This window comes from Candoia aspera, chromosome 1 (assembly GCF_035149785.1).
Source record: "Candoia aspera isolate rCanAsp1 chromosome 1, rCanAsp1.hap2, whole genome shotgun sequence".
NCBI classification, from domain to species: domain Eukaryota; kingdom Metazoa; phylum Chordata; class Lepidosauria; order Squamata; family Boidae; genus Candoia; species Candoia aspera.
Window position 1 is genome coordinate 332,213,598 of NC_086153.1, and position 25,178 is coordinate 332,238,775.

Genomic DNA, 25,178 nt, shown 5'->3' on the forward strand with positions numbered 1-25,178 from the left:
TTTGCTTCCATAGAGTGTCACAGAGAATACCATGGCTTGCATGATTCTGATCTTTGTAGGTAATAGATACATCATGGAATCTAAATATTTTTTCCAAGGGCTTCATGGCTGCTCTACCAAGTGCTAGTCTGTCTCCTTATGACAGGATTATATTACATTATATTCTCCTTTGGGTAGGGACCTGCACTTTCTAATTTGTAAATACCGTTAGGCGGTCCCGATCTGTGTCTCTTTGAATGGCTGAACAATTCATCAGTGCTACGCATGCGCTTGACAGTCTGGATGGGAGCCCCCTGCTCGCCATCCTTACTCATGACAGATGGCAAGGACCTAACAGAAGAAGAAGAGATCAAGAAAAGGTGGCAAGAATATACAGAAGACCTGTATAGGAAGGATAAGAATATTGTGGATAGCTTTGACGGTGTGGTCAGTGAGCTAGAGCCAGACATCCTGAAGAGTGAGGTTGAGTGGGCCTTAAGAAGCATTGCTAATAACAAGGCAGCAGGAGACGACGGCATCCCAGCTGAACTGTTCAAAATCTTGCAAGATGATGCTGTCAAGGTAATGCATGCTATATGCCAGCAAATTTGGAAAACACAAGAATGGCCATCAGATTGGAAAAAATCAACTTATATACCCATACCAAAAAAGGGAAACACTAAAGAATGTTCAAACTATCGAACAGCGGCACTCATTTCACATGCCAGTAAGGTAATGCTCAAGATCCTGCAAGGTAGACTTCAGCCGTTCATGGAGCGAGAATTGCCAGATGTACAAGCTGGGTTTAGAAAAGGCAGAGGAACTAGAGACCAAATTGCCAATATCCGCTGGATAATGGAAAAAGCCAGGGAGTTTCAGAAAAACACCTATTTCTGTTTTATTGACTATTCTAAAGCCTTTGACTGTGTGGACCATAACAAATTGTGGCAAGTTCTTAGTGGTATGGGGATACCAAGTCATCTTGTCTGCCTCCTGAAGAATCTGTATAACGACCAAGTAGCAACAGTAAGAACAGACCACGGAACAACGGACTGGTTTAAGATTGGGAAAGGAGTACGGCAGGGCTGTATACTCTCACCCTACCTATTCAACTTGTATGCAGAACACATCATGCGACAAGCTGGCCTTGAGGAATCCAAGGCTGGAGTTAAAATCTCTGGAAGAAACATTAACAATCTCAGATATGCAGATGATCCCACTTTGATGGCTGAAAGTGAAGAGGAACTGAGGAGCCTTATGATGAAGGTGAAAGAAGAAAGTGCAAACGCTGGTTTGCAGCTAAACCTCAAAAAAACCAAGATTATGGCAACCAGCTTGATTGATAACTGGCAAATAGAGGGAGAAAGTGAAAGACTTTGTAGAGTGAAAGACTTTGTATTCCTAGGTGCAAAGATTACTGCAGATGCTGACTGCAGTCAGGAAATCAGAAGACGCTTAATCCTTGGGAGAAGAGCAATGACAAATCTCAATAAAATAGTTAAGAGCAGAGACATCACACTGACAACAAAGGCCCGCATAGTTAAAGCAATGGTGTTCCCCGTAGTAACATATGGCTGCGAGAGCTGGACCATAAGGAAGGCTGAGAGAAGGAAGATCGATGCTTTTGAACTGTGGTGTTGGAGGAAAATTCTGAGAGTGCCTTGGACTGCAAGAAGATCAAACCAGTCCATCCTCCAGGAAATAAAGCCAGACTGCTCACTTGAGGGAATGATATTAAAGGCCAAACTGAAATACTTTGGCCACATCATGAGAAGACAGGACACCCTGGAGAAGATGCTGATGCTAGGGAGAGTGGAGGGCAAAAGGAAGAGGGGCCGACCAAGGGCAAGGTGGATGGATGATATTCTAGAGGTGACGGACTCGTCCCTGGGGGAGTTGATGACTGACAGGAAGCTCTGGCGTGGGCTGGTCCATGAAGTCACAAAGAGTCGGAAGCGACTAAACGAATAAACAACAACAACATACAGATGATGCCTTGTTAATAAGTTTGTCAGTGGTTGGGCTTGCATTTATCCAGAGGTTTAATGGTCAACGTTAACCTTTTCACATCTGTAACTCAAACTGTTTTATTAAAAAACCCTTTGCTCCTCCTCCCAGCAATTTCCTACTGTTCCTCTCAATTTTCTTCTTCCAATCTTGCTGTAAAATAGGCTGAAAAACAGGCAAACATCCAGAGTTTTTGCAAAAGGGGGTTTAAAGATCTGATATTAACTGCTACATCACAGATTCTCTCAAATTTCGTTCTTTTTATTTGATGAATTTCCGTGCAACATACAAATGAACAAAACCGTTGTTCAGTAGTCAGACATGTTTTCCGAGCCGCTTTTCCCTCACCTTTTCCTTTAAAAAACACTCCAATGTTAGGAACATCCCTCCTTCCTCATCGTTTTGTAATTCATCGGATTTCTATACGGAGGAAGTGGGGCAAAAGGCAGTTCCCCCCCCCCTTTCTTTTTTCCTACTTCTATGCTTCGGCATACCGTGCAAAGCGGGCTCGGTGGGTCACAGCTAGGCCTCGGGACTGTTGCTAGGGGTAACGGGGCCACGCTGCCTCTGGGTTGTATTGATTCGAACGGGGCGAATCAGAGCGCGAGGCCGGGAAGGGGGGCCGGTTTGCGGCCTTCTCTTCCCGCGATGCCTTGCGCGCCTGTGATGAGGAAGGAAGAGTGGGCGGGGAAAAGGGGAGGGCTGAGAGTCGGATCGGCGCCATATTGGATGGCTCTCGCTGAGGGCAGGTGAGTGGGAGGAGGGTTTTGATTTTCTTATCTGCGGGTCCATCTTTTCTCCCTCACGCCCAGGTGAAAGGGGGCGCGAGGCTTCTGCAGAGAGGCTCTGTAGCATCCTCATGTGTTGTTGCGACAAGGCTGCCTGGGTTTGGATGCAGTAGGAAGGGTGTCTATTACCGGAGCGTTCAGGCTGACAGGGATTTAAGGCGGTGGGTGGATAAGGAGGAGAGAGAGGCAGCTCGGGGGACCCCTCCCCTACAGGCCTCTTCTGGAGGATCTCTCGTTTCTTGAAATAAAAGCGGAAGGTTCCTCGTGGGAGGGAGAAAGTCTGATTCGGGTGCTGACTGGGAGGCTGGGGGTTAATTCCCAGTTTCTCTCCAATCCCTGCTGGTTATCTCCATCCTTGGTCCGGTGGTGGGTGCTAAGCACAGCTCCCCCTTCCCAGTGTATTACATAGAGGAAAGCCTGGGAAGGGAATTACACTTAGCAGCATTTCCTTTAGCACTGTCCACTTACGAATTGCATTTTTTAAAGAAGTTTTGAGATGTGGAAATGTCTAATGTCACCGAACTTGGGTTTGAACCCTGTCTGCTGGAGGATGGGAAGGCATTGTGTCAACTGAAAAAGTTGGGACTTGGGTGCTCTAAAGGAAGCTTGAAGGCTTTACGTAGGGGTGCACTTGATGGAGGAGGAGGAGGATTGATTGGATATACGTGTGATTTCTTTTTGGAATTTTGAAGCTACAGGAGAAAAATGCCCATTCTCTCATTCCTTTTTTTCAGGAAAAACAATAGAAGGGATACACATACAATATGCATTTCTTCCTTATCAAATTTAATTCACTGCTTTGATAACATTAAATATGTAGTTATAATTTAATTTGGCTTTCCGTGGTATCATTGCCCAGACAATCACTATAAGGTGAATATTACATGTTAGGAATGTTAGTACAACACACTATGAGGGCAACAGATGTTGCTGACTTAACAAATCAGAAATAATGATGATGATGTTATCCTACCTTTTATATATATCATATCATATATCATATCATATCATATCATATAATGGTCAACTCAAGGTGGCTAACATACTTAATACTCCTGCCTCCTATTTTCCCCACAACAACAACCCTGTTAGGTGGGATGGGCTGAAAAAGTGACTGGCCCAAAGTCATCCAGCTGGCTTTCATGCCTAAGGGAGGCCTAGAATTGGCACATTTATGGAATTTAGAGACCAGTCCTGAGTTAATTTACTCAGATGCCTAATTCCTGGTTGATGGAGCTTACAGACAGAAAAGCTGTGTGTCAGGTCAACCAAAAGGGAGAGACAGACTGAAAGGAAAAGTTGATTTGCCAGTAATATCTCCATACTAGATCATAGGTCATTGAAAGCAGCAAGGAACACCTTACATTGCAGCTTTCTGAGGTGCAGAAATGCATTTTAGATCTTTGTGGCAAGTATCTGATATGTGTAGGATTGCTGAAAGTTGTCTTAGATAAAAAACCTTTATACTACATATTTTGAATATGAAAAAATCAAAAGTAAGAGAATTTTCCATTATTTTCACAAATTTCTAGTATTTCAGGTGGGGAAAGAGGATAATACGTATATTTTTCTGACTCTTCACATTTCTATCTATAGATGAGTAAGAATTAAACTTGGTTTCTTATGCCATAAATATTGGATTAATGCTTTTGCAAACAAAATTTGGTTGTGCATTCCTCATACTCAAAACTGGCTTCTGGTAATTTAAGGTTAAAATAGTGGGTAGGTATGCTCAGGCACTGAAGGATCGTGAGTGTGTCCACCACAGCTTTGCACAGCAACATTGCAGAATTTAGTGAAAACTTTATAAGTTTTAGTTCTCAGTTGTTGTTTTTTTGAAAGCCAGCTTTCTAACTTAAATAGTAGTAAGGAAATTTTGAAATGTTTGTCTTTCTATCGTACCGTCACAATCCATGATGCTTTACAACATGTAAAGAGGTAAGCACTGAGGAGCTTACTGTCTAAAATAGAACATGAGAATGGAGATGTCGCAGAGGAAACGTGTGATTGTTTAAATTACAGGTTGATAATTTTAGTTGAATGGAGAACAATGACTTCTTAAGAATTAAAGTCCCAGCCAATGCCTCAGCTAATGAAAGAATGATGCCAGTGAGCCTGATTTTAAAAATATAAGATTATGGTGGCTACACAACTGTTTTGCTTGTATTTGTAGGCAGGGGAAAACATTTCTAATTTCTACATAGGATGATCAAGGCTTGAGTGCTGATCATGTCTATAAATGGGCAATTTGCATGGTGCAAATTCCATGAGTGAAAAATAGGTGTCATCTAATACTTCAAGAGAGAGCCAGTTTGGTGTAGTGGTTAAGGCACTGGGCTAGTAACCAGGAGACCATGACTTCTACTCCTGCCTTGGGCACAAAGCCAGCTGGGTGACCTTGGGCCAGTTACCTTCTCTCAGCCCTAGGAAGAGGGCAATGGCAAATCACTTCCAAAAAACCTTGCCAAGAAAACTGCAGGGACTTCTCCAAGCAGTCTCCAAGAATTGGACATGATTGAACGGATAAAAATAAAAATACTTGAAGAGGAATTAGGAGAACTCAAAATTGTAACAGATGATAGTTTTAACATTTCAACTGTAACTGCTTGGAGTTTGATGTACTGGTTCTGCTTTTCTCTTTGCAGCCTGTTGGTCACCCCCTGGTGTCCATGCACAAAAGATTGTGTGAGACTAATATAAGACACCTTGGCTTTTTTTCCCCCTCTTCTGCACCTGTCCATCATGGACCAAGACTACGAAAGACGCCTTCTCCGCCAGATCAACATCCAGAATGAAAACATGATGCCTTCTGTAATTATTGAGCATTTAAATTTTTCCTGTATATTGTACAAGAAATAAAATAGGACTATACCCTTCTATAGTGGCTTACAACCCTAAAAGAAATTCATGTTGTGGATCATACGTTAAAAAGCAAACACATGCTGGGTTGTGTATATGATTAGATTACAAATGATTGCCTTCTGGTTTTGCATTGTTGTATTTGCCACCATAAAGTATACCTTAGAGCAGGGGTGTACTTCAAAAAGCAGGGAGTGGTAGAAAAATGCATTTAATTTAAACTTAGTTAAAATTGAAACTAAATTTCAATTTTAATTTAACCCTGACTCTAAAGTAATAATTTGGGGGCAACTTCTTAAGGGTTAGTAGCTTAGGCAACTTTTCAGGTTCTCTCAGGGTTGCGTCCTTGCTTTGAGAGGCTAAGTGTGGCCCTGGGATGACAGCTTGTGCATATTTGCCTAAAGAAAGTGATGAAAGAGGCAACAGAAGCAACTGGAACTCATTTTAGAAGAAATGTACATATTTTCAAATGTTCAACTTGTCAGATTCAGAAGGATCCTATTGTATTGGTTTAGGAAAATATAAAAGGTTTGACTAAAATTATATAATGTATACTTATATGGAATGCTAGTAGCCAGATGCTGCAATTGTCTATTGATATTCAAAATAGAAGAGTGAAAATGAAACAAATGAGGGAGCATCCCAATTCATATAAGTAACTTCCTATTTTTTTAAAAAAAGGTTAATGGTAACAAGAGGTGATTGAAACATGCTCATTTTGTATCTCTCTGTAATGTGATGGAAATATAAAATACTAAATGTAACAGATGATTTTGCAAGATGATGTATTGTTAGCTTGGACATAATTAAGCTTGTATTAAACTGTGCACTGAATGCCCTGACCCCAAATGAGCTGTTCCAACCGATTCAGGATACTCTAAAACTGGTTTGATTCTGAGAGTTCTGGAAGTGATCTGACCCTTTCTGGAGCATTCAGAACAGGCCTTCCTGTGGCTGGATTAGGTGATTTCAAAGTCAGAACTTTCTGTACTCCCCCGCTTAAAACACTTAACCTGTATTTAGTCGATACTAGATTTGGGCTTTGAGAACTAAAAACAAGCAAAACAGCCCAAACATAAAAAATAAGGTTTTGTGCCATTGAAATAGCTTTTAAATGTGAAGATTTTGTTATCCTTTCCTATAATTCTGTGGGTAGCTTTCATAATCATAGCAAACATTGCAGAAATGAGGTACCCTTACTTCACTCTATAATTTTAGAATGCCAAGAATTTTTAAATGGTTCCTGATGGAAAAAGTAATATTAAAAAGTGCTTGGTATGCACTGAATGATGCGCACTAAAAGTGTATGTGTGCAATATTCACACAGTAAAAAATATTGATAGACACAGATTAATTCGTGGACATATAGTACATCAGTATTTGTAGAAATTAACAGTATTTGGCCTTGTGCTTTGAAATGATAGCAGAGGTGTTACTGTTTTCTTTCTTCTAATGATGTTCAGACTATAAGTGACCCTTTACTCAAATGTGGTTCAGTTGTACTTGCACTTGCTCAAATGTAATTCCCTCTAGGGTTTGTTTGTTCGTTGTGTTTCCTATATTCCTAATTATGTATACATAAGGTTACATCTTTGCCCAGAAAGACATTTGTTAGTGGTCCCAGATTAACTTAATTCGGAATTGTTTAAAAAAATATAAACACAACAACGCAGAATGAGGTGAACTATACAGAAGTGCCCAGCTTATATCATATGTACAGATTTTAGAATCCAATTTTTCTGTAATTGCAGAATTTCATTTTTATTGCAGTTGCATTCTGTCCTGTCGCTGGTCTTTGTTGTGGGCTTCCAATGGCTGGTTTCCTGATCTTTCCTCCCCCGCCCTTTCAAACTTCCAGGTTGCAGATATGAGGAGAACCTTGACACCTTCTAATTCACCAGTCTCTTCCCCTAGTAAACATGGTGACAGATTCATTCCTTCCCGAGCTGGAGCAAATTGGAGCATCAGCTTTCACAGAATAAATGTGAGCTTTGCAGAAAGGCCATTTGCTTGGTTGGTGGGTTGTGTAAGAGGGCTGGGGTGACTTCCAGATGTTCCATGGGTGTAGACAGATGTTCCCAAGAAGGTTGATGCGATGTTTTCTTCCATCCTGCTGGTCATTCTATTTGCATGTTTCATTTTAAAATATATATTTTGTAGCCATTGTTTCAGTTAAACATGTCATGTTATCAAAAAAAACATGGTCAGTGATTGGAAGTTGTAGCCTAAGCTACATGGAGGATACCACATGGCCTAGGCCTATCATCCTATTGTAAGGAATCAGGTCATCCAGCCTAGTGTGTCTGCTTAGGGTGGCAGTCCTCTCCAAGGTTTTTAGAAGGGAATCTGGTAATTGGATCTACTTACCTGGAGATGGAGGTGGTGATCAAATTTGGGGATTTTTTAGGTGTGAAGCAGTCTTTTGCCCCAGCTGTTTAGAATGTCAGATGTTGCCATGCAAAGCTGTTTGGGCTTAAGAATGCTGAGGAAATTTTAGTGACTACTTTAAGACTGGTTTAGTTATTTAAAAATGTCTGGTTTACATACGTAAGAGTCCCTCTTTGGAGGGAGATGGGCAGTAGTACAAATCTGAGAAATAAATAAATAGATAAATAAAATAAACCAGTGTTTTTTTCTTAATTGGTGATAAATATTCCAAAGACAAATATACCAGCAAGTCACACTTCAAAATCAGTGGAAAACGATAAATGCAGGGATTGCTTGTTTGGTATTGAAAGACACTGTAAATAAAAAAGCTTGTTTGAATAAAAAAGGGATGGAGGCCAGCTGATCTTGCATTTGAGAATAACTGAATAGTCTCCTCCCTGACACAGCCTATTTAACCTTTGAAAGCAGAGAGCAATAAGGAGGGGAGCTGCAAAGTAAATTGTAAAACTCCCAAGCTGAGTGAATAGATAGCAATGCTTATTCAGGAGGTGTTCTGAAAACCTTGGGGATTTAAAAAACAATAATAGAAATTCTGGGCAAAAAGATCAGCAGTAATAGATAATGTTCCTTGAAGTCCATATTCCCCTACAATGTCTAAACACCGAAGAGGACAGGATAGATTCTGGAACAGGTTCTTAATTTAGGGAAATAAGGGTAAGCCCTGCCAAATTTGGCAAATGGTCATAGTAGAACCTCTGATAGTTGACCCAAAATCTTCTGCAGTGAAGCTGGTTAGAAAGCTTACAACAGTTCATTTTAACTGATGACTGAAAGCAAAAAAGATCTGCTATAAAGTTCAGAAATTCTAAAAATGAGTGCATGCTAATTGTTTTATCTGCATTTTTAGGAAAATGAAAAATCTCCAAGTCAAAATAGAAAAGCAAAAGATGCCACATCAGACAATGGCAAAGGTAGACACCAACTCTTGCCCATGGTTTGCATGTCTTTAGACACGCTGGTTTGTGCTGGGCTGCAGTGCCCCATTATCTAGTTTGCTGTAGAGATTGCCATCTTGGAGGAGAGCACCCCATAATAACCATGTGGAGGAAGTTAAGCATGGGCTTTTGCCAAAAGTAGTATAAGCTTTAAGGAAGAATGAAGAACCCTTAACTAAGACCTTAATGTTACTGATACTCATTTTTCATGTTTTTAATTAAATGTAATACACTAACTCTTGGTTAATTTGATTAGCCTTGCTAATAAGACAGTTTAGCTAACTCTGAAATTTAGTCTCCAACCTCCTGATTACCAGTATCTTTGAAATAAATTTTTTTTTGTAAGTCCTGTTTTTTTGTAAGTTGCTATATGCTTCCAGTTAACCTATTTTTGTTTGTGTTTTAATGGCCAACCAGTTTTGACAAGGTTTTTGTTTGTGCAGATGGCCTTGCCTACTCCGCATTGCTAAAAAATGAACTTCTCGGAGCCGGGATTGAGAAGGTGCAAGATCCACAGACAGAGGACAGGCGGCTACAGCCCTCTACGCCAGAGAAGAAGAGCCTTTTCACGGTATTCTCCCCCTCTGAAAATTATACCTTGCCTTTTTGTAAAATAGTCAAGAGTGACCTACAATAAAAAAGCAAGAAGCATTAATCATATAGGAAGTGTTAAATTCAGTTAGAGCAGAGATCTGTTTAGCCTAGCATCCTGTTTTGTAAAGTGGCCCATTTAATAGCTGAAATTTAGACTGCTTCTGGATTTGGAAGTTCCAACTAAAATATTATGGGTAAAAAAACTTGATCTATTATATTTCATTAGCCTCTTCAAAACAGAGAAGTTGTGATTTCTAGATCACACAGTGGCATAGTACAGCTATCAATTTAAATGCAAATTTATAAGAAAAACCAAAGCTGCCTGCCTCAGACCAAAGTGGTATCTCATTCAGCCTCCTGTTCCCCTCATGTTAATCTGATGGTTATGGGAATCCCATTAGTGCAGTAATATACTCCCACATGTTTAGAATATTTAGAATTTTTATTCAGAGATAATATTTCCATTGTGTCTTAAGTGTGCAAAACATTAAAAAGAGATACGTCACAAAGCATGTTAGCTAGAGCAAAACAGCTGTCCTTGAACAAAGTTGTGATATGTTTATAAAGCAATTATTTTGAATTCTTTGCATAGTCCTAATATCTAACCCTCATTAAAGTTGCTGAGTTGCTGTTGCTAGTTTGTAATGGTGAATTCCATTGTTGAGTTATGCACTGTAGCTCTTACCTGTCCTGAACCTCTCACTAAAATTAAAAAAAGAACTTTAAAATGCAACAAAAGAAGCATTAGGGTAATGCTAAAAAACTTGAAACAAATTGAAAAGGAATCAGATCATAAAACAATGTCAGGATATTGTCATTCTAATGCGTTGCTTGTCTGAAAGCAAGCAAAGATAAACCACTCTGGTGAGGCTATTTTAGTTTTTCTTTTGAATTACAGCTGAAAAGGATGTGGTTGGAGCAGACTCTGAGTCACTCTCTGCCCCTTATCTTGTTGCCTGTTGAGGGAAGGCTGTAGACAAAGGGAAAACTAAGCCAGACACAGGCTGTGAGCATTTGGCAGATAGGAAGGCAAGACTAACTTCATTCGTGCATTGCACTAAGCTAGGTATCCTGTTGAATAAATCACAGTGGCTGGGGTTCATAAAGCATGTTCAGCCAAAATTAAACAAATCATATGATGGCTTAGGGCAGTATGTGAAGTCAGGCTCTGAATGGATTGTGAAACCAAGACGGTTGAATGACGGGGCTTGTCCCTCGGAGGAAAACTCAGTTTGCTAACTTGGGGATAATTGTTTTTCTCCTTGTCGATGTAGTATTCCCTCACCACAAAACGTTCCAGTCCTGATGATGGCAACGAGGTCTCTCCATACTCCCTCTCCCCTGTCAGCAACAAAAGGTTGGCTACCATTTGAAGTGGGATGGTGGTTATCCACGCAGTATAATAACCATGGAGCTAATATCACATTGTGGTTTGGGAACTAGAAGATGAATTGAAACTCGTTTCAGTTACTATTATGGGATGGAGTACAGGGGTGGTGGTGGAATAAAGACTTCCCCCTTGAGATAAGCTGCGAATCCCCTTCCAGTTGAGCTTTTCTCTCGCACTGATCTCAGAAATGGAAAGGGGAATTTCTCATGAATTGTGTTGGATTTGAGGTGGGCAGGAGTTTCCATATGTCTTCTCCGTTCCTTCTAGGGTTGCTTCCTGGATTGTTAGTTGATGAATATATTATTTCTAGGAATATTACAGGGAAGCCCTCTACAGTTGACTACTTGCAGCTAACTAACAACATTGGTGTGTGAATAAGCAAGGAGGAAATTGTGTGGAATTTAGGACGTTAGGTGCTCAGTACACAACTCTGTCGCTCAGTATACAACTCCCAATTAAAGCATCCCCAGGACTTGAATGTCCAGCCTCTGCTTGACCTCTAGCCAAGGGGAGATTACTGCTTACCTAGGGAGAAATAATATAACCTGAGAAACCTTTTTCAGAACACAAGAATTGGTGTGCTGGATCAAACAAGTTATTTTGTGTAGCACTCGTTTCCCAAAATGTGAAAAGCCCTAAGTAGGGCAGAAGGGCAATACCATCACCCAATTTACACGCTATTTTCAGTTCTGCCAGAAGAATGTAACTCTTGACTAATGGCCGATGATGGTCTTAATCTCCTTGCTATTTAAACAATGACTTCAGAAAATAGTAGTACAGCCCGATTCTCTTGAAATTTTAAAAGATACTACCTTATTTGTGTGTGTGCGTGTGTGTGTATCTGTAGGAAGTGTGTCACCAAACTAGGACACATCTGTGGAAGAATAGGTATTCCTTCTCTGCATTTCTTTCTTAAACTTTTTTTTCTTCCGTCTTTCAATAGTCAAAAATTACTTCGATCACCTCGAAAGCCCACAAGGAAAATATCCAAGATTCCATTCAAAGTTTTGGATGCTCCAGAACTTCAGGATGATTTTTACTTGAACCTAGTTGATTGGTCATCCCTCAACGTCCTTAGTGTTGGTCTTGGGACATGTGTCTATCTTTGGAGTGCTTGCACTAGCCAGGTAAAACATGTTGTTTTGGACAAGAATTTACATTCCTGCCTTGGGCATCTCTCCTAATGGAGAGTCAGAATATTATTTCTCCCCTTGAAGAACTCTCTCTTTTGAGTTGCTTTGTGGGTTTCTGCTCTGGTAGCTTGCACTGGACTTGCTCCACATTTAAATTTGGAAAATAGTACATCTCGGCTACTAGGAGTTTGGAAAATCCTGGCTTGAAATTTTTTTTAGTCAAGGACAGGACTTACTTTCTGCTTGGCTTCTTGAATCCAAACGTATGAGAGAGGTACCTGAAATACAAGGATGAGTGCCCGTTTTTTCAGTGCCTTCACAGAGATTTCTGATTCCTGTTTTTACTTTTTTTTTCTCCCCAAGGTGACGCGGCTGTGTGATCTATCTGTGGAAGGCGATTCTGTGACCTCTGTAGGGTGGTCAGAACGGGTCAGTATGTGGTCACTGCAGGGATGAGACCAAAACTGAGAGCCTGTTTGGTGTAGTGGCTGAGGTGCTGACCTAGAAACCAGGAGACTTTGATCTCTAGACCTCCCTTAGGCATGAAAGTTGGCTGGGTGACTTTGGGCCAGTCACACACACTCATTCCAACCCACCTCACAGGGTTGTTATTGTGGGGAAAATAGGTGTCAGGAGTATTAGGTGTGTTTGCCGCTTTGGGTTTGTGTGTGTGTGTGTGTGTAAAGGTGGGATAAAATAACAACAACAATAATAATATAATAAGGAGAGGGGGGAGGAACTCCTTTTCTAACATGAATGTGGTCAGGGCTGTGTTTTGCCCAAGGACAAGAAAAATGCATAATGCAGTGAAGGCTATAGAATTAAAATTCCTTCTTAAATTGAAACAGTAAAAAAAAAACTGCTTATAGTTATCAGGGCATGCTTGAAACTACATACTACTTATATTTCAGTAGACTGAAAACCCGGGAGTTCTTGCCAGGTGAAGGGCCAAAACCAAGACAGGTGGGCCAGTGTTTAAACCTGATATACAGTGTTGCCACCCGAGCCATAGTTCAGTGGTACTTTGTAGACAGAAGATTCTAGGTTCTACCCCTGAAATCTCCTGTTAATGGTATTAATTGACAGGACTACAAAAATTTTGCAGAGATGCCCCTGCCATAGTAGAGCATACTGGGCAATTCCAGGTCAGGTGATCCAGTAATTGCCTATTTTGATACAAAATTACTACTTTCATATACTTATCTACATTACATATTTGCACACTGTATGTTATTCTGTATGTGCTTTTTTTCCAACAACATAAAAAGCCCCTATACCATAAAAAGTGCAGTTCAGTGTCCTGCAGCAACTTTGTGCAAGTGAGTCTGTACACACGTGCCTGCAAAAATAAATAACAGCAAATGTTTGAGTGTTCAGCTGATAAGAAGAGAGGGGTAATATGTTCTTCAAAGTTGCTCTAGAGCCAGGACAGCATTTGGAGCCGTGCTTTCCAGGGGCTCCCAGTACAGTGGTAGTTACTGCATCCATACATCAGATACCTTTTTTCTGTTTAGGGCAATTTGGTGGCGGTTGGGACCCACAAAGGCTTTGTACAGATCTGGGATGCTGCAGCAGGAAAGAAGCTCTCAATGTTGGAGGGTCACACGGCCAGAGTGGGTAAGGAAAGTGTGGTGTGGTCTGTTGCCTTGAGGTACTGCAAGGAAGGATGTTTGTGAATTGTTATCCTGAACCATCTTGGACCTAGCTACCTCCTGGGACATCCCGTCCCATCTTGAACGTTAATTTTTCCTTGTTCAGTAATGAATTTTCATTATACTTCACATTGCAGACAACACTTGGTCATTGTGAGAACATTACAGTGGATGATACAGCCCCATTCTTCCATAATCCTAGGTTAAATTATCTGCTTCATAAGCCATCTTCTATCTGTCTGTGAACCTGTCCACATGCTGGGATCATCTTTGGTAACCCTCCTTCACGTTCTGTTGGAAGGCTAGAAATGGGACGTCGCTGGTTGCTGCAAAGTTTTTGGATGTGCTTGCCATGTATTCATTAATTTTAATTTTCAGCTGCTCTGTGAAAATGGTTTTATTCCACAGAGGTTAGGATTTGAATGGCTTTGTATTTAGCTGTTTTCTGTGGAGGGGCTCATGCTCTGACTGTTGCTGTTTTTATTGTTGTTAAGCTTCTTTTTAATTCGATAAACGGGGTACATGTTCTTTATTTTTTAAGAGGTATATTAAAATATTAAGGATTTAGGTCACTTTCAGGCTCGATGTTGAGAACTCAGAAGATTGTTCATCACTTCGTGTTATTTTAGTTGGACTTTTTTTTTTTTAGGAAAGGAAAGTAATATATTGTGCGGCGTAGTTATCTGTGGTTTGATTCTCTATGAGTGATAAGCTAATGCTATATAGAATCCAGTGGATAGAAATTCACGCAGTGAATAAGTGGGGAACCACTAAGAAATAAGCATGGAAAAGGGCCACTCAAGCAGCAGTTGAGAAAAAACTTCCTGAGACCTGGAGAGCTGCTGCCGCCAGTCAAAAGAAGTATTGGGGTAGATGGTCAATAGCTTTCTGGATAAACAAGGCAATAGTTATTGAATGATGCTTCAGAAGAGGTGGCAAATGCAAAATCTAATCACTTCTTGGCTTTAAGCAACAGGGATATTCCGTTTTCTTTCAAGACTGTGACTCCTTCATAGTCTTGGAGCAGTTCCATTTTTCTAGCAAAGATGAAAAGCTATCTGGCCTCATATCCTGGGTATTGCACTGGAAGGAAATTGTTTTAGGAAACGCAAATGTAGTTCTTATCTTAAAAAATAGTATTGATTCCACCAATTTCTGGCATTGCTTCCTTTTGACAAATAAATGGCTGGTTTTCTTGGTGACTAGAATGTCTCCAAACATGACGTTTCACAGGAGCTCCGCCAACAGTGACAGGAGGTGCCCTAGAAGTGATACACCAAACATCTCTTAATAGGGGACTTACTTTTCACACCTGCACAGATTTTCGTGGTCTTCACAACACTCCTCTGTTCTAGGTGCTCTGGCATGGAATGCAGACCAGCTGTCTTCTGGCAGTCGGGACCGGATGATCCTCCAGCGAGACATCCGGACTCCTCCCTTGCAGTCCGAACGGCGCCTTCAGGGCCATAGGCAGGAAGTGTGTGGGCTGAAATGGTCCACTGATCACCAGCTCCTGGCATCTGGTGGGAACGACAACAAGGTGCGGTGGCTGGCCTTGCCTTAACCTCTGCCAGTCGAGGGTGGCTGGGGATGCACGATCTGTGGCTGCTGCACTCCTGCGATACTCTGTGGCAGGAGAGGAGGGGGTGGGAGCCTGGGCAGAGAGAGCTCCAGAAGCATGTGGGAGCAACCAACCCTGACACAGACTGTTTTGCTGTGTTTATTTTGAATTTAAATATGTCTAATCGGTACGTTCATGGTAAGGCACCTGAGATGCCAAGGAGCTCTTCCCTCAAAACAGGATATAAGATTTTAAATGTCACCTGTTCTCTGACTGAGACTGTGGGAGAGATCTTGCCCCACAGCCCATCACCACCAGGAGTATGGCTGGCACCATTAGCGGGAAGGGCCATTTGCCCCCTTCTTTAACTCGGGTTGGGGGTATGGTTTTCTGTCAGCTTTGGTGCTGATCCTGATTTCATCTTTTCCCATACCTCTTTGAAATAACGTGCGATTTCTAATGTTCATTTCTCGTTTATCTTTACTGTTGGATAGTGTTTTGATGACCCTTTTGGGGGTGCAACACAGCATATACTGTATGTTTTAATGGAATAAAAACAACCAGCTGTGGAAAATGTAAAAACATGAAAATGCAGGAATAGCAAAGATCAAATGCAAAATGAAATCTCGTAATAGCGCATCCCTCTTAAGTCTGAGGCCTAATTTCATATATGTCGCTGTATGTTCTTACTCTAATACTGAGCACTGAGTAGAGCAATTAAATCCACAAACCAGTTAAGGCTGCCTTGATTGTTGTTGTTGATGGTACCGATTGTTTTAATTTAAAAATGCAGTTTAGAGCTCAGGGAACTACTGCAGTCAAAACAGGGCAATGAAAGAAAGTCTGTCTTTCCAGGTGTCCTTCCCCTTGCCTCCCAATGTGCAAAACACAGTCTGGGAGGAAAGAATGCAAGTTGGTAACTCTTCTGGGCCTCTGTCTCAAGTGCCAGCACAGCCGCTCTGCTCTGAAAGCAGGACGTTCATGAGCCTCTGTCCTTCCTTTCCAGCTCCTTGTCTGGAACCATTCCAGCCTCAGCCCCGTCCAGCAGTATACAGAGCACCTCGCAGCAGTCAAAGCCATTGCTTGGTCCCCTCATCAGCATGGGCTGCTGGCCTCGGGGGGTGGCACCGCTGACCGCTGTATACGTTTCTGGAACACCTTAACAGGACAGCCTTTGCAGTGCATTGACACGGGGTCACAAGTGTGCAACCTTGCTTGGTCCAAGCATGCCAACGAACTGGTAAGGACCTCTGGACGGCATGGGAAGAGCAAAGTAGGCGCCCTCCTTGGCTGAGGTACAGCAGAACGATTCCCAGTGTGGCTGCCTTTTTTATTTATTTATTTTTAAGAGTTCAGAGTTCAGTGGGATACAAGGACATGACGTTGAACCTTGAGGGTAATTCTCTTCAGGGGGGCTTTAGCTGCGGCTGAGTCGGAGGACACCGGATGCTGGAAGAGCAATCGCTCTGCTGCAGCAAGGCTGCTCTGCTCTTTGCAAAGGCGAGGGAAGGAGGCCCTGGCTGTCAGTAGTGGGTTTAGGGCGGAGTTTGTAGATTTGAATAAAGGCTTCTCTCCCTACTTGATAATTTGAACACTGCCCTCTCATTCCAGCCTACCTTGCAGAGCTGTTGTGAAGAATGTATCAGTTTATGAGAGAAGTAACATAACCTCATTGGAGGAATTCTGAGCTAATGAAAATAGCTGTTTTTCTGCTTTCATTTTGGGTCCTCCAAGTTCCCACTTGTACAACCTTTTCCTTACAGCAACCTGTAAGGAATGTTTTCTGCCTCTTGAACCCTCTCCCATCATGAAACAGACCAACTAATGTCTTGGCTGAGTCAGTTCATAGTTCTTAACTACCCTGACTAACAAGGACTTCTGTGGAAAACCTATTTAGAAACCACCACCAACACCCTCAAGGGCCAAACTATAGTTGGGAGCCCTCCCTCAGCCTTTGTGCTGACTTTCTGGTTTGTAGCTGTGACCTGAAGGGCGTTCTCTCTGTAGGTGAGCACTCATGGATACTCACAGAACCAGATCCTCGTCTGGAAGTACCCGTCCTTGACTCAGGTTGCAAAGCTAACTGGGCATTCCTACAGAGTCCTTTACTTGGTGAGTATGGGGATAGTGCACCCGTCCGTGCTCTTCTCCACCTCTTGACAGGCTTCAGTATGATCCACCATGCTCTCCTTCTGGACTGGTTCCAGGAGTTGGGGTTGGGTGGCGTGGTCTTGCGCTGGTTCTCCTGGTGGGTGATGCTGTCTTGCGCTGGTTCTCCTCCTCCCTCTGGGGTCAGTTCCAGTCAGTATTGATCAGAAGCGGGATGCTGTGGGGTTCTGAAGGGTTTGATACTCTCTCCACTCCTGTTTAACATCTACACAAAGCCACTGGGTGAGGTCATCCATTGCCATGGAGTGAGGTATTACCAGTATGCATAGGGTACCCAGCTTTATACCTCCATCCTTGACAAATTTAGTGATGCTGTTGGGATCCTGTCCTGGTGTCTGGAGTCTGTGGGGGTCTGTATGGGAACAATAGGCTGTGGCTCAACCCTACCAAGACTGAGTGGCTTTGGATTTTGGAACCTGCGGTTCCAGGGACTTACCACCTTTGGTTCTGGCCGGGGTGGCACTGCCCCAAGCAGACCCACTGGGCAATCTGGGGGTTCTCCTGGACTCATGGCTCCTGCTTGAAGAGCAGGTGGCAGCCATGGCCAGGAGGGCCTTTGCACAACTCCATGTTGTGTGCCAGTTGTGCCTGTTCCTGGACCAGGAGGCTCTGCTCACAGTTACTCTTGCCCTGATCACCTCTCAAATGGATTACTGCAATGCGCTCTACATGGGGCTGTTCTTGAAGAGCATCCAGAACCTGCAGCTGGTGCAGAATGTAGCAGCATGGGCAGTTATCTGCAGTCCTCGAACAGTGCACATTACACTTCTACTCCGTAAGCTGCATTGGTTGCCAGTATGCTTCCAGGTTCAATTCAAGATGCTGGTTGTGACATATAAAGCCCTATATGGCACGGGACCAGGTTATTCGAGGGATGACATCTCCCCAGTTACATCTACCCATCCCAACAGGAGAGGCATGTTATGGGTCCCGTCTACAAAAGAGTGTCATCTGGCAGGACCCAGGAAGAGAGGTTTTTCTGCCACAACAGCCACCCTGTGGAACATCATCCCCCCAGACCTTACATTGGCCCTGATCCTCCCGGCCTTTAGAAAGGCCCTGAAGACGTTGCTCTGCCACCATGCCCGGGGGTCCAGCGATGGTGGGGAGCTTTTGCAGTGGCTGTGTTGAGCTGATGTGGGATGAATTCTGCTGCTGATCGTGATTTTCTGTTTTTTTAAATTGATTATGGACAGTTTTTATATGTTTGCATATTGGTTTTTAACTTGTTTTTATTGGATTGTTTTCACCTGTTGTGAGCCACCCAGAGTCGCATAGGTGAGATTGGTGGCCATACAAATCAAATAAATAATAATTTCCCCCAGCTCTTTGTGGCCTGTCTCTTTCTCTTTCATTCTCTCCCTCCCTCCCTCCCTCCCTCTCTCTCTCTCTCTCTCTATATATATATATATATATATATAAAGGTAGACAATAATGCTGTGTGGGTGGGTCCCTCTCTGGCAAGAAATTCACCTCCTTTCCTCCTATAGGCAATGTCACCAGATGGAGAAGCCATTGTGACTGGAGCAGGGGATGAGACATTAAGGTTTTGGAATGTCTTCAGCAAAACTCGCTCCACCAAGGTAAAATCATTGTATGTCTTTTAATGCACTTGAGCAGTCACCTTCAAAGTAAATGCTGAGTTCCGGTGGTGCAAGACGGCATGAGACTCACAAGAAATGTACTAGTTCTTCTAAGCTCCTAGTATGTTCATTCCATGTTAGCAATCTGAGGACTGTTCTAGAACTGTCTTTCCTGATTTTGATGGCTGGAGACAAAGAAAGTTTCAGACTCAAACTGAGCTGCTGCTTGTCTTAAAAATCTTGATCTACTGCCATATAAGTGGCTAAACATGTACTTCTGTGGATTTATGAATCCATACCCATTTCAGTGTAATACCAGTTCAGACGTTTGAATCCGTGGTTCATCACTGTTGTATTTTGCACATATTTGAAAGCTGTCTTAGAAGAATTTGCACTTTTGAAAAAGTAGTCTGTAAAGAAATCATCCTTCTCTTCCAGGAAGCACCGTGGGTGGATTGTATTGGGGAATGGGGTCCTTAGTGCCAAGGTGCCTCTGTCAGAAGGGTGCTGTTGCGCCACATTCTGCTTATGGACTTCTCATAGGCAAGTGCCTGGTCCTGCTGTACAGAATGGAGGGTAGGGTGTTCTCTGTGATCCAGCACAGCATTTTTTCTGTTTTAAAAACAGTCGATTTTACTGCCACGGTATGCAGAGTTAAAGGGGTTAATAGATGAATGGTAGAGCAGAGAGTCAATTGTTTGTTTGTTTGTTTTAAAGATTTATAGAGCTGCCCATCTTACGCAGCATAACCTTGGGTGGCTCACAAATGACAGTAAAAACAATAAAAAGAGTAAAAAACATAAAATCCAGCACAGAAACTCCCAGCTCCCCAAAACGCAACGCATTCCCACACATCCATAAGGAACGTTACTGGGCTCCAGCCTCACACTGCCCCAGTGCTTGTGGGAAAAGCCAGGTCTTCAAGGCGGTTCAGGAGGCGATGAGGGCAGGGCCTGGGAGACGTTCCAGAGGCAGGGGCTGCTGCTGAGAAGGCCTGCTGCCCAGGTGCCACCAGGTGGCCACCTTTAAGGGAAGGGACCTGGAGCACACCCATCCTTTCAGACCTAGTGGAACTGGCGGAGACCCTCAGGGGGAGAGTGGTATTACTATTATTCCTGGTGCCGATAGAGGCTTCAGGTTCAAGTTCAGGATATCTCTGGATAGTAGACGTTGGGACTGGGGGTAGAGAATGGCTGATTTTCCCACACCTCGCTTGCTGGCTTCTTGGAGACTTCCAGGTGCCAGTGTTAGAAATTCAGTGCTGGATTGTTCCAGATTAGGAGGGGTATTTTTGCTGTGTTACAGGTCTTCGTGCTTGTATGAAAGAACCTACGTCAGTCAGCTGATGGGAATACAGGTAGTCCTTGCTTAATGATGCTAATTGGGACCGGAAACTCTGTCATTAAGCAACGTGGTCAGAAGTAGAAAAACCACATGGCCATGCTGCTTAGTGGCAGCAGATCTGGCAGTCCCAGTTACTGTTGTTAAGCAAGGACCTCATGTGACCATGACTTGCGGCTTCCTGCTAGCCTCCCCGTTGACTTTGCTTGTGGGAAGCCAGCAAGGAAGGTCACAAATCACGATCACATGACCGTGGGGATGCTGCAACGGTCATAAGTACAAGGACTGGTTGTAACTACCACTTGTTCAGCACCACCATAAGTTCAGATGGTCACTGAACGAGTGGTCATTAAATGAGGACCACTTGTAGAATAAATGCTCCTAGGTATTTATATAAGGTTTTTTTTTCAACTTGATTTTAAGTGCCTGCTTTACACTGTGGTGTTTGTATGTGTGTGATATTTCCCATACTGTTTATTTCATTTTATTTTACTGCTTTTCTTTAGTGTTAGAATATGTTTACATTCCAGGTAATATTACAATCCACTCAGAGATGTTCTGTTAAAACACTTCTAATAAATGTGATGCTAATAGTTCCTTCTCTTTATCTTCAATCCTAGGAGTCTGTTTCAGTTCTTAACCTCTTCACCAGGATACGGTAAAATCAACCCACAGACTGTATTTTGGGGTCAAGACCACTAACTGGCGTGCATGGAGCCAGAGGCCTGAATTTGGGAGAAGGGGGGGGAACTGGGGGCCAAGGTGTCAATCTGTTTAGAGGGGACTCAGAGATGCTTATTAAATACCTGAGTATGAATGCTATTGAGCATTATTTAAGGGGGAGGGATGGGTGGGAGGGGGAGGGAAGCTGGCAAAAAAAATTTTTTTTTCCTTGTCCTCCAGGCCAGGGGGTAAGTGAGGAAGGGCTTCAGAGAGAGGAGAATCTTGAATTGTGTGTGTGGTATATGTGAGCGAGAGAGAGCAAGTGCCCAAGTGTGCATGATTGCTGGACTAATTAAAAAAGGAAAATGAGCAGGGGTCATTTTAGGCCCTGGCCATGAAGGTGGATAAAAGAAAATGAGTTAAGTATACCTACAGAAAGTAAGCCAGGTCTGGTGGAAGTATTACCAATGTGGTAAGTGGCAAAGGAGGAAAGGCAGGTTTGCAGGATTTATTTTCCAAGGCATAGAGTTTGAAGATGTAAGTTTAGTGGCATTTGGATGACCCCGAGTGCATGGTGGCTTGGTTTGTGGGAGCAGTACTGAAAATGGGAAGAGAAGAGTACTTTTATTTGAGCCATCCTTCTGCCCTCTAGATGTGCTGGACGCAAACGTGTCATCGGTCTCAGCCAGTGTGGCCTGGGCCTGAAAAAGAGGAGGCCAGGCTGGCTGCTAAGAGAGCAGTATTCAGCTTATGGAAGGCTAATTTAAACCTTCAAGGCAGTATTTTGCAGGCCACATGGAGTCCCAGCATCCCTTTTTATTGTCCTCAGAGCACCTCCACAGTGGGCAAAGCCAAATTTTTAGCCCATATTTTCTGTGTGTGGTTTTTTTCAACAGTTGGGGATTAAGGAATAAAATAGGGGGACCAATTTTACCATCTAAGTTCTTTCCTAAAGGGCTGCTTTTTCCCTTCTTGTGTTAAGGGGGAAACAAGGCTTAAAATAGCCATCTGATGCCTCAACCCCTTCTCCAAAAGCAGGCAGACAAAGGGGCTAAAGGTGTTGAGTTCACCTTTCTAGCGATGGCATTTCACCAGCCGCAATCCTGTAGTCCTTGGGCCAAAAATATTTTTTTAAGAAGAACAGTCCTTGGTTGAAAAAAAGTTACTCATCCCTGCCTTAGGGAGAGGAGAAACCAAAATGAAGTTACTTGTCCCCAAACAGCACAACTATGTTTTTATGCTGAACATTTAATAGGGGCAAAACGAAGCCCTGTTGATTTTGAAGAGTCTTCTTTCCAAGCAAATAAGCACCAGTTCACAGGCAAGCGTTGAGAGAACAGAAGTGTTGGATTTTAAGCTTCACTTGGGGGCAGATGTGAAAGATGTTAAGAGTTCCCATTCCAGAGACTTGAAAGCAGAGGCTGGGTGGCTTGTGTTTTAGTGTACTGGGAAAAAGTTGCTTTTCAAAATCAGGAAAGCATATAAGTTGAGTTCATACTGTACTTAAAAGGCAAATTGTGATTTTGGCTCTTAGGAACAAATGTTAGACTGGTGCACTCCCTTCTTTTTTGCCCTAATATTAGAAATCTGACTTACTATGGCTTGTCTAGGATGAGAAACAAAGGACCAAATTGGGAATTCCAGGAGGGAATCAAAGGTTTAGATCTAATAAATCATGATTCATCCTCAAGGAGCCATAGGTTTGATGGATTTGTGTTTGGTCTTAGGAAGAAGTAAATAAACAGAACAGAACATTTTTTGGTAGTATGAAGACCTGTAATTAGATCCAAAGTGAATTTTTAAATTTAATTTTTTAATTTGGTGGAATAGGACAGAATGGTGTTTATTTGAAGCCCAATCAGAAATACCATGAACATCTGAGATATGGAGACCACAGCACTTGTGTTTTGTGTGTTGCTTTTAAAATCAGTGTGTTTTGTATTTTAGCAGCCCTTAACTCCTCTTTGTGAAGAACTACCCCATCTGTAGAAACTGTTGCTTATTTGCTATGTCTTTGCGCTTAGTAGAATATTTGCAGAAGTCCACTTCTGTCTGTGAGCGTGTAGGAGTCAACATTTTGTCCTTCATGCACTGTGTGTATGTTCCAGTCTTCCTCCAGCTTACTGTTCTGTTGATGTTGGGACTCCAGTTAGTATCATCTTTAGCCATTTTGACCATGCTGGTTTAGGATTATGCTGATTGTAGCCCAACACACATACATAGCACCAGATTGGGGAAATGCTGGTGTGGAGGCAAAATTTCCTGCTTAGACTGTGCAAGAAGTGCTCTGTAAAAGTATCATACAACCTACTGGAGCAGTGTTTCTCAATCTTGGCAACTTTAAGATATGTGGGCTTCAACTCCCAGAATTCCCCAGCCAGCCATGCTGGCTGGGGAATTCTGGAAGTTGAAGTCCACATATCTTAAAGTTCCCAAGGTTGAGAAACACTGTACTGTACTGGAGTATTCTTGAAAGGAAGTGCTGAATAAAGAGTTCTCCTGGATGGCTAGAACATGACGTGCTTTCTCAGAAAAGTTCTTCCAGTTTCATCCAAGTCCCTGTCAGCTTTTTAACGTCCACGTGGTCTATGCAGTGGCACCCCTTTTGTCTTGGTGGTTGAACAACCAGCCTTGCCTCCGCCTGGTATCTGATGTGACACATCCAGTGACTAATTTTTTAGAAAAGTTTTCCATGGACTGCCAGCATCTGAAGAAATGTCCCTCTTGTTTACCTCCATTCACAATGTGCCATCTTGAGATCATGTCCCTGGAGAAGAAAATGATTTGAAACCTCCCCCCTGCCCTTGCTTTCTGTCTGGAGCAGTTGCTGCAAATGGGGAGTTTGTGGTGGGATTAGCTGCCTCCAAATAAGTATTTTGTGTGTGTGTGTGTGTGTGTGTGTTGTCCCAGTTCTCATATGGGTTGCAAGAGTTGATTATACTGATGCATGTTGACTAGTCATGTGTAAGAAAAACAAAAATCCACACAAGGGGATGAGATACTACAAATCCCACAATTTGTATTTCTATATGTATTATCTTTTGGCCAGAACTTTATGAAAATTCTTAAGACTTTTTGGAATGGGGTGTTTCGGTTTCCTGGTTCGTGTGAATGTGTGGCATTCTTATGTGCGCAGTGCATCACACAAGAGGCCATAGGATGGGTGGGGTATGGTACAAAACCCCTTATAACTTCATATGTAAAGTTAATGTATCTGGCATTAAAGACTTGTGAATGGAACAAGTTACTTCGTCAAGTGTCTGGTATTTTTCAAAGCTGGGTTAAATTTTAAAATGCAGTGGCTTTCATTGGGTTATACATTGATTACTAATAAGGAAAATGGTGCAAAAGAGTGAAAGCTTTTAAATTCTCCAGAATTCATCAGGCAGATGTGACCAGAAACCAGACATGCTAGGATCCAGGGACAAGAGATACTGCAGTCTCTTCCTGTAGGAAGGCGACCATGACAAATGCTTTCCTTTCATTGAAATATTGTGGACAGCTGTTTATGGGAATAGCTTTAGGACCAGGCAGCTAAATTCCGGTTCTGTTTACCCACAGGATTTTCTCCTTTCCCTTCAAATGACTGAAAAGGAGGTTACCCACAAGGCTAGGGGTGAGGGCTAGGCTACGAATGGGACCCTTGTAATACAAAAGAGAACTTTGTAAATGAAAGGGAAGCTGCACAAAAAACAAGGAAGAAAGAAGATGGCTGGCGCTCACATTCCATTCGTGCACTGGGATTTGCACACTTGCCATTTCTTTGGAAAGGTTCACCCTTCTCACTTTATCATAGTGGACAATGTTTAACTGGAGCAGTGTTTCTCAACCTTGGCCACTTTTAAGATATGTGGACTTCAACTCAGCAATGCCAGCTGGGGTATTCTGGGAGTCGAAGTCCACATCTCTTAAAGTGTCCAAGGTTGAGAAACTCTGATCTACAGAATTCTGTGTTGTCGTATTGGTTCTAGTAGTTGGTGTTTCCTCTTGAGTCTCACCAATATAGAGGAGAGCTGCATAGCAGTTCCCAGGGCCTTGTGTTGCGGTTTCCTAGAAATTTTGATTGGGGTTGTGGG

General features: G+C 42.6%; 1 protein-coding gene across 1 annotated transcript; it reads left to right on the forward strand.

Annotated features, from left to right (window-relative positions):
* The first annotated feature begins 2,669 nt into the window (after nt 1-2,669).
* FZR1 (fizzy and cell division cycle 20 related 1) lies at nt 2,670-21,197 on the forward strand. The gene is made up of 14 exons (XM_063290729.1): nt 2,670-2,735; nt 5,420-5,585; nt 7,492-7,617; nt 8,929-8,992; nt 9,460-9,587; nt 10,885-10,967; nt 11,944-12,127; nt 12,497-12,562; nt 13,648-13,750; nt 15,141-15,325; nt 16,353-16,586; nt 17,354-17,458; nt 19,006-19,098; nt 21,060-21,197. The coding sequence occupies exons 2-14, from the start codon at nt 5,517-5,519 to the stop codon at nt 21,099-21,101; spliced, it is 1,482 nt and encodes a 493-aa protein (XP_063146799.1). The 5' UTR covers nt 2,670-2,735; nt 5,420-5,516; the 3' UTR covers nt 21,102-21,197.
* Nucleotides 21,198-25,178: the final 3,981 nt, after the last annotated feature.

Bases quoted from the DNA above. Each gene is read 5' to 3' on its own strand.
- FZR1 (XM_063290729.1), top strand. From the start codon at position 5,517: ATGGACCAAGACTACGAAAGACGCCTTCTCCGCCAGATCAACATCCAG. The intron at 15,326-16,352 runs GTGCGGTGGCTG...CTTCCTTTCCAG, and splicing joins CTGGTGGGAACGACAACAAG to CTCCTTGTCTGGAACCATTC. The intron at 16,587-17,353 runs GTAAGGACCTCT...TTCTCTCTGTAG, and splicing joins CCAAGCATGCCAACGAACTG to GTGAGCACTCATGGATACTC.